Source organism: Salvelinus sp. IW2-2015, unplaced genomic scaffold (assembly GCF_002910315.2).
Source record: "Salvelinus sp. IW2-2015 unplaced genomic scaffold, ASM291031v2 Un_scaffold793, whole genome shotgun sequence".
Lineage (NCBI taxonomy): Eukaryota > Metazoa > Chordata > Actinopteri > Salmoniformes > Salmonidae > Salvelinus > Salvelinus sp. IW2-2015.
In genome coordinates, this window is record NW_019942616.1 from 516,980 (window position 1) to 526,733 (window position 9,754).

General features: G+C 43.1%; 1 protein-coding gene across 1 annotated transcript; it reads right to left on the reverse strand.

The window, feature by feature from the left end:
• Positions 1-3,791: 3,791 nt before the first annotated feature.
• On the reverse strand, positions 3,792-7,298 carry LOC112068944 (dihydrofolate reductase-like). Its single transcript, XM_024136181.2, has 3 exons — positions 7,059-7,298; positions 6,616-6,665; positions 3,792-3,901 (listed from the first exon to the last, which is right to left on the reverse strand). The coding sequence occupies exons 1-3, from the start codon at positions 7,148-7,150 to the stop codon at positions 3,792-3,794; spliced, it is 252 nt and encodes an 83-aa protein (XP_023991949.1). The 5' UTR covers positions 7,151-7,298.
• Between the last annotated feature and the right edge of the window lie 2,456 nt (positions 7,299-9,754).

Sequence of the window (9,754 nt, forward strand, 5' to 3'; positions counted from 1 at the left end):
GAATTTCCCGTTGTAGAGAGTACAGTGTATATATGGAGATTCGATGGGAGAATGTATTAAGTATTACTGGAAGGCGGTGCTGAAAGCTCATGTCAATACAGTCAAAATCGCCATTTCAGAGCCCAACCCCAGAACGTCTCTGACAGGCAACTCTTGACCTAAACGTACTGCCAAAGAGCCAAAAAAAGAACGTTATCTGTTTCTACTACACTATACTGCCCCATTGTGAGATCTGGTATATGGCCGAGAATTTTGAACAGTACTGTTTTTCTTGAGTCTTTGCAAATTTTCTTCTTTATAACCAAGGCTGTGGATTAAAGAGAGAACAATAGATCAATAAAGTCTATATATATGATAAACCCAAGATTTGAAGCCTGTTTTAACAGCGAGAAGTGTAATGCCACCACTACGAAGTACCCTATGACATGGAGAGATATGAATGTTGTTGTGCTTTGTGGCGATGCACCCAAGTTCCTTGAGAGTTTAAGAAGATACGTTCGATAGAGAACGCTAGTCTATATTATTGTCAAGAACAATTCCTTGAGCGACGAGGTCTTCCATCGACGCCACATAGGAAAACCCTAGACTCTGTGTGCAACTGACCAGAGACAAGCAGCCAATACAAAAACCGCGATTAATTCGCTCTTCAAGCAGAGTTCCCTGTCCTTATTTATAACCGACATCCCTGCTACACAAGTTGCTGCCTGATCTGATGTGCGAATTGGAACCTTTCTTACATAGCTTTCCAGAGATCTGTTCATCCTCAGATTCAAAGACTGGGAACCACTATCAATCCTCCACGATCGATCATATGTATGACCAAGGCTAAAGGTGGTCTGCTTTGTATTTTTTCTATTCCTCGATACAACAGCTGCGCCCCAGAATCACCTCCACACCCATGGGTTCGGAGCCTCACTTCCCATCTCAACTCTGTCCAGCAGAGTCTGCTTGCTCACAAGTAGTGCTTCCTGAAGACAGTAAAAATTACGTTTCTGACGTCACAAGACTGGTGAAAGTGCATCCAAGTCTGCGAGCCCTCTCGACCGACTTCCTACAGACTAAGCTAACACGGCAGTTTATGTCAAAATATTATCTAGACAAACAGGCCAATATCATCAGAAAAATCCCACAACCCCTCTACAAGTCTGTGCTTTAAAGCCAATCAGTCACGCCTCTACACAAGTTCCCATCTGCGCAACGGAGTGTGCGTTAATGAACTGCATCAGGTCTCAGAGACTGTGACCCATTCCAAATGACCCTATCCAATCCTCCACGCATGACACGCACCAATGGCAAGCCTTGATATTTACTAATACCCTCGAAATACAGAGTACTGCCCCGATCACCCAGACATGTCTAGATGCTCGAACAAAGAAAAAAAACCCGTTTCTGCCATGCCTCAGACCTGGATCCAGAGGCGGGATGTTCTAGAGCGTGAAGTCGTTGATCTCCAGTGTGAGCTACCGCAAGAGACTCTCTGACTATTCAGCACCAACACATTCGAGAGTAAATGTGAAGAAACAACACCACAGTAGTGAATGGATTCAGTAAACTACTGCTAGAGTACAAACACATGTCAGAGTGAGTAAATTAGGACAACACCATAGTAAGTCAGACCAGGCAACATACGTTGTGAGTAATGTCAGTAGCAACATTGGGGGTCCCAAGTAGATGTCAGACAACAACGGTGCAACAGTATAGTGCTCAGGTGACAAGTAATGTTAGGGTTAGGACAACGGTAGTAATTCAGGGAAACACGTCGTAGTATGTCAATTAAGTAATACAGCACCACAACACGTATAGAGTAAAATTTCAGTACAAGCACGGCAAATACGTAAATCCGTCAGACAACACGTGAATGTCAGCGACAACACGATAGTAATGTCAGGACAGTATCCGTAGTAAGTCAGGACAACGACAGCTAATTTCAACAACACAATAGAGTAAGTCCAGCGCAACACGGTAGTAAGTCAGGTACCAACCGTAAGTCAGGCAAACACTGTGGTAGAGTTAAATATCTACTGCAGGACACACAGCGGTAAGTAATTCAGTACAAGATACACTGTCAGGACAACGGGATATAAGTCAGACAAACGACCGGTAGTAATATGTCAGTGAGTAAACTATACCAGGCGACAAACCGTAGTAAGTCAGGGACAACGCGGTAGTAATGTCAGGGTGATCAACCGACATGTCAGTACAACCCGTAAGTTAAATTATCAGGTATCAACAGCACAACGCGGTTAGTAATGTCAGGACAAGCGTCCGTTAGTAATGTATCAGGACTAACCGGTGTAGTAATGTAGGACAACAAGTCCAATGTCAGACCAACCGGTATACATGTCAGGCAACACCCTTTAATTTCAGGACAACGCGTAAGAATGTTCAGCGGTGTGCAAAGTTAAAATGTCACGACGAGCTAACAGTAATTCAGGCGACAACCACGTGAGTAATGATTCAGTGTGCAACCGAACAACCACCACGTAGTAATTCAGGCAGACTACCTGATGTAATGTCAGGCGCAAGCAAACCAGTGCAACAAACGGTGTAGTAAGATTAGATATTCATGCAGGGCAACCAAACACGGATGTAAGTCAGGACAAAAGTAATCACAGACAATCACGGTAGTAAAGTAACTAGTCAGGACAACACGCATACACGGTAGTAATTTCAGAGATAAGTCCAAGAACCGGCAACACGTAGGTAATAGTACAATGTGACAGCAACAACAAAAACACTATCAATCAAGTAACAACACGTAAGTAAGTTTCAAGTCCAACACGGACAGGTAAGCTAAAATCTCAGAGACAACACGGTAGTAGATTATACAAGTGGATCAGGCAACAACAATAGGCTACATCTAATGTTCAGGAGCGAACACTTAGGTATAATATCAAGTGTCAAGCAAACCCCCCAAACACGTAGTAATGTCAGGACAACACGGTTAGTAATTCAAGAGGTCCACGACAACACGTGTATAGTATATGTCAGAGTCAGACAGCAAACACCGGATCAGTAATGTCATGAGTGAACTATACAGAGACACACGGGCTAGGTTAATGAGTCTAAATGTACAAAGCGACCCGCGAATCATACTGTCAGCGCACATACCTAGTACCCATGTCAGGCAACAGCGTAGTTAATGTCCAGGAACTTACAAGCCTCAGCTGACGAACACGTCAGGTTAGGTAGAGAATGTCACAACACCAGATCACGTATAGTATGTGCTAGCACGAACACGGGGTACAACATCTGTCAGGGACAACACCGGTTAGTAAGTAGTGATATGTCACGGACAGAGCGCAACACACGGTAGTGTAAAGTTATGTGCAGTCAGGGGCAACACCGTATCAGTAATGTCGAGTATAATGTCAGGGCAACACAACCGTTAAGGTAGTAAATTGTCAAGGCATGACTACTTGTGTAGTCACATGCTCAGGGCAACACGTCATAATCACAATTGTTTAAGTGAAGTGGGCACAGACCGTTCACAAGTCACATGTATATGTCAGAGGTAACAAATAGAGTCACAGTTTAGTGCTTATACAACCTATAGTAGTTTTTAATGGTGTGTCCTATCAGTATTATGAATACAGGCGTTCCGCTTAATATCAGAGCTAGATACTCACTTACATATGCACACAACTGAAAAAGAACCACACCTTCCCTATATATCCTCATTTTCTCTTGCAGGTACAGATAACACAGGATGTGAACAACATTGTATAGAAATCAGTAGCGTTTATTTAACCAATCCCATATGACTGTCATTACAGATGCCTCCATGCCTCTTACTTAAGTTCTCTGCTGAGAACGATGTTGATCCCGTTCTTGAGTGGCCGGTTCGCTCTGGAATGGGAGAACCATGTCTTCCGCCCCATGATGACAACATTCTGTTTACCTAACCAATCCCAGACAGAGATGACAACATTAGTTTATTTACCAATCCCAGACAGAGACGATGACAACATTCTGTTTATTTAACCAATCCAGACAGAGATGACAACATTCTGTTTACCTAACCAATCCCAGACAGAGACAATGACAACATTCTGTTTACCTAACCAATCCCAGACAGAGACGATGACAACATTCTGTTTACCTAACCAATCCCAGACAGAGACAATGACAACATTCTGTTTACCTAACCAATCCCAGACAGACTGAACAACATTCTGTTTACCTAACCAATCCCAGACAGAGACAATGACAACATTCGTTTACCTAACCAATCCCAGACAGAGACAATGACACAATTCTGTTTACCTAACCAATCCCAGACAGAGACAATGACAACATTCTGTTTACCTAACCAATCCAGACAGACGATGACAACATTCTGGTACCAACCAATCCCAACAGACATGACACTTCTGTTTATTTAACCAATCTCAGACAGACATGAGTTTCCCCTGGTCAAGAATAGCTCAGGGTCCTACACAGCGCTGAGGCCTGCTATGGGCTATGGAGGCCATTTCAGGGCTAGGCCTACAGTCTAGCACAGGACTGTTTGATTCCAAACTGAAGGCCAAAACACTTCTTTTCATCCTGTATTCTAATCTAGGACTTTTCAGACCTGGGGAACCAGGTGGTGAAATTAACTACCAGGTAGAAAGAAAAACGAAGTTAAGTTTGGCACCTCCAGGACTGGAATATAGTAGAAAAGTCATCCAGAAAAAGAAGAATACATTTTGATGACAAACATGTGATATAGGTCTCAGCTCATGTGATGAGTGAGATTTCATATCATGCAGACGACACTGACACGTGACTTCCAACAAAGACGAACAACCTACGGAGGAGTGAGGCCCTCGGATGTGTGTCAGAATAAACCTCTCACTCAATGTCAACAAAACAAAGGAGAGAATCGTGGACTTCAGGAAACAGCAGAGGGAGCATCCCCCTATCCACATCGATGGACAGTAGTGGAGAAGTGGAAAGTTTTAAGTTCCTTGGCGTACACATCACAGACAAACTGAAATGGTCCACCCACACGACAGCGTGGAAGGCGCAGCAGCGCCTCTTCAACCTCAGGAGGCTGAAAAATTTGGCTGTCACCAAAAACACTCAACTTCAGATCACAATCAGAATCCTGTCGAGCTGTATCACCTTGGTACGGCAACTGCTCCGCCCACTACCGTAAGGCTCTCCAGAGGGTAGCAGGTCTGCACAACGCATCACCGGGGCAAACTACCTGCCCTCCAGGACACCTACACCACCCGATGTCACAGGAAGGCGAAAAGGATAATCAAGGACAACAACCACCCGAGCCACTGCCTGTTCACCCCTCTATCATCCAGGTGCATCAAAGCTGGACCCAGAGACTAAAAACAGCTTCTATCTCAAGGCCATCAGACTGTTAAACAGCCATCACTAACATTGAGTGGCTGCTGCCACACATACTGACTCAAATCTCTAGCCACTTTAATAATAAAAATGGATGTAATAAAATGTACACTAGTCGCTTTAAACAATGCCACTTTATATAATGTTTACATACCCTACATTACTCATCTCATGTATATACTGTATTCTATGCTATGCCGTTCGGCCATCGCTCATCCATATATTATATGTACATATTCTTATTCATTCCTTTACACTTGTGTGTATAAGGTAGTTGGTAGCTTCGCGTTCCTAGATATTACTGCACGGTCGGAACTAGAAGCACAAGCATTTCGCTACACTCGCATTAACATCTGCTAACCATGTGTATGTGACCAATAAAATCAGATTTGGTTTATATACTGTGATGTCTCCTGATTTTGGACTCAGTACTGTAAAAGCAGTGAGGGTATTCATTTGGACCATGACAGTGTTCTTTCACTTTTGAACCTAATTTTCATTATGTGAGCACAATACCAGTGTCTACATATGTGAAAACAGTGCATTTCTATGTTTTGGAGACAAAAATATAAAGTTACACCGATTACATCATCAAAAACAATAACATTTTAAAACAGTGATTTTCAAACACTGAGATTCGTGGTGATGTGGGAGAAAGAAAATACTGTCCATTGGGCTAGAAACTCGTTGCTGGTTTTGAAAATCACAATAAAAAATAAAAAACATTTAATCCTACCCTGTATGTCACAGAGAGGTATTTTTTTTAGGACCTTTCTTCTTATGTTTTTAACCACCGATCATGGGAACGGTTTGGTGCTGGAGATGGTGAATACGAGGTTAAAAGTGGAGGAATGCCCTTTAAAATAATATTTGCGAGATGATATTCGTCTCATGATACTGTGCACACGGTGCTATACTGCCACCTAGTGGTCATTAATAATACCGTTTAATGTTTACAAACTGTCACAGCGTTCACAACTGAACCAGCCAATGACTGTATCCGTTTGGAGTAAGCTCATGTGATTTACACCGCATTGGTAAAAAATACAAATAATAATATGTAATAACCTGAACCAGCACTTTACCCCACCGCACACCCAGCTCTACTGATAAAGCTACTTATTAGAGGAAAAGTAACTTGTTATACCTTTGATATGTGGTAGCCACACATGCTACGGTATCTTAAGATGAATGCACTAACTGGAGATCACTCTGGATAAGACCATCTGCTAAAATAAATAACATGAAATGTTTGGAAACTGACCGTACCTTCCACTGAAGACGTCATTGTCATCTTCTGGAAATACTTAAATTCATTACTGTAAAGAAGTCAACGTCATTATTGTTTGTGAGACAAGGGGAAAAACAACAGTCGCAAAAATGTCAATTTTATGGGTTAACTACAGAAATTATGACTTCAAGTTATATGCCATGATGTTGTTAACTTGGACCTTGTGCAAAACCCTGGACTTTGGATCCCCAACGTTGTCATTCATTGCATCATCAGCAGCTGACTGTTCTGATTTCCTGCTAGATTTCTGTCCACACATCAATAGACCAATATTTGCCATTTCAACACTGTGTTAGCTTTCCATTCGTTGCCAGCTAGTTGAAACAGATATGATGTGTATATAGGCTATTGTTGAGAGGCTTAGCTAGCTGTTGAAACTAAATGAATGAGCTAAATGGCTAGCTAGGCTAACGTTACTTACTTGAGTCTCTTCGGGTGCCAAGGTAGATTCCCGTTATTTCCAATCCCCATATCAGGACAAACAGCCACAATGCAGTTCAGCACACGAGACATTTTCACTTGACGAAAAAAGTGCAATGATTTTAGCTCAACAAAATGAAGACATTCAGTTCCTACTAGGCAGCCAACTGTGGACTACTGTACAGTTCCCGCCAACAGAGATACATATTTAACCGGATATGATAACGTATGGTGTGGCCAAAGATTGTATAACAAACCCAGATAGACCACAGCCTGTCGTTTCCAATGGAAACAAATGAGCCTAGTGGGCAGAACAAAGCACGGGTTAGCAAGATCCTATTGGCCTGTTCTAGCATATTCTGCATATTTCCGTTAGAGAACGCCTACTCTGTGAAGTGCGCGTGTGCAATAACTAAATTCGCCGTTCTCTCCTTCTAAACAACGCAATATTTTTACATTTTTGGTAAAGTAAAGTCTACAAAACTTACAACACTCTGTTCATAGCAGATTTTAGTTTTGGAACAAAAAACTGTATTGAGATCTAATGTTTAATCGATGAAAAACTTACAGAATGTTGGACAAAAACCATGAAACTCGCCTGTCAGTTTCTCCATTCTCATCCCATGATGCCGAGGACACAGTACGAGACTCGCTACGTCGACATACACAGAGTATTGTGTAGATTAGAGGTGAAAAGGAGAAGACGCCGCAGAAAGAACCGATACGAGAGAATAGACCCTCGAAGAACAGAGAAGAAGTAAAAAAGCGAGAGTCAGCGAAGAGTGAGAAAAGAGAGACGAGTAGAGTCAGAAGAGAACTCTGAACGTAGTGAGAGAGAGCAGAGAGATAGTAGACAACCGAAGAGAACAGAGACTCGATTCAGTATACGGAGAACCAGACAAGAGAGAGATTCGTTTCCCAGGCCTGAGTTAATCTACCTTCTATGCGATTTAATAAAATACATCGCGCTGCCTTCATCTATTAGTAATTTTTACAACGTATACGTATATGTCAACTATAGATAGAGCGAGGATAAAATCTAAATAGAGAAGAAATGTTGGGCCTAGAAATGCTGCGCCTAGCAAGGCTACCACGGTCCCGTGTGGCTCAGTTGGTAGAGCATGGCGCTTGCAACGCCAGGGTTGTGGGTTCATTCCCCACGGGGGTACCAGGATGAATATGTATGAACTTTCCAATTTGTAAGTCGCTCTGGATAAGAGCGTCTGCTAAATGACTTAAATGTAATGTAAAATGTACCTTTGTAAGGTAGTTTACTCTCTCTCTCTCTCTCTCTCTAATTCAATTCAATTCAATTTCAATGTAAGGGCTTTATTGGCATGCGAAACATATGTTTACAATTCCAAAGCAAGTGAAGTAGATAATAGACATAAGTGAAATAAACCATAGAAATTGTACCATAACACTGAAAGATAAGATGGGTATGATGGGGTGGGTAGGTTAGGGGGAGGTGAGAGGTGAGGAGAGGGTGAGGGGTGGGGGTGTGTGATGGGAAGTGTGGTGACATTGGCATGGGGGGTCTGGGTAGTCTTTTAAAAGAGTGGGCAGTTTGAGACTGTGAAGAGAGACTGCGGTCTGTCTTCAGAGAAGAGGTATCACATGATGATGATTATTATTATTGACATTATCATCATTAGTATCAGTATCCTCTCCTCCTCCTCTTCCTTCACTTCCTTAGAATGTGTCCTCTGATCACACATCTGCTTCCCTTCGTTTTTCTCTCTGTTTCTCTGTCTGTTTTTTTCTTTACTTATTTTTTTTAGTATTTACAGTATTAACAAAATACTGTTCAGTAGCCCCCATGGTCACAGTCAGGTTGCAGGATTTTCCTCATAGGTATTGCACATCAGGCCTACTGTAGCCTATAGTTTAAATATGGTGGTTTTATGTATGTCGATGTTGGGGTTTGTTGATGTTATTCATCTGCTCTGAATGATGGATATGAAGGGTGGCAGTAGCCTATAGGCTAGAGAGTTGGCCAGTAACTGCTGGATTTTTGGTTTGCTGTAATCCCAGGACTGACCTGGGTACATCTGGCGGGATTGAGATGGGACCAGAGGAGGAACACCACTGCTGATAGCGACTTTGGGGGAAAGGACACCTGTTGTTGCTGACCTGCTTCTGCTGTTTTCTAGCTTGTATCATAAGATGTGTACTTGTAGGCTACTGGCGTCCTGTCCAGGGGGTGTACTTGTAGGCTACTGGCGTCCTGTTCAGGGGGTGTACTTGTAGGCTACTGGCGTCCTGTCCAGGGGGTGTACTTGTAGGCTACTGGCGTCCTTATGTCTGGCTTTAGGGTGTACTGGTGTAGGACCTACTGGCGTCCTGTTCAGGGGGTGTACTTGTAGGCTACTGGCGTCCTGTCCAGGGGTGTACTTATAGGCTACTGGCGTCCTGTCCAGGGGTGTACTTGTAGGCTACTGGCGTCCTGTCCAGGGGTGTACTTGTAGGCTACTGCGTCCTGTCCAGGGGGTGTCTTGTAGGCTTACTGGTGTCACTGGTGTCCAGGGGGTTGTAGCTTATAGGCTTACTTGGCGTCCTGTCCAGGGGGTGTACTTGTAGGCTACTGGCGTCCTGTCAGGGGTGTACTTGTAGGCTACTGGCGTATCCTGTTCGAGCGGGTGTACTGCTATAGGCTAACTGGCGTACCTGTCCAAGTGGGTGTACTATCTCGGTGCT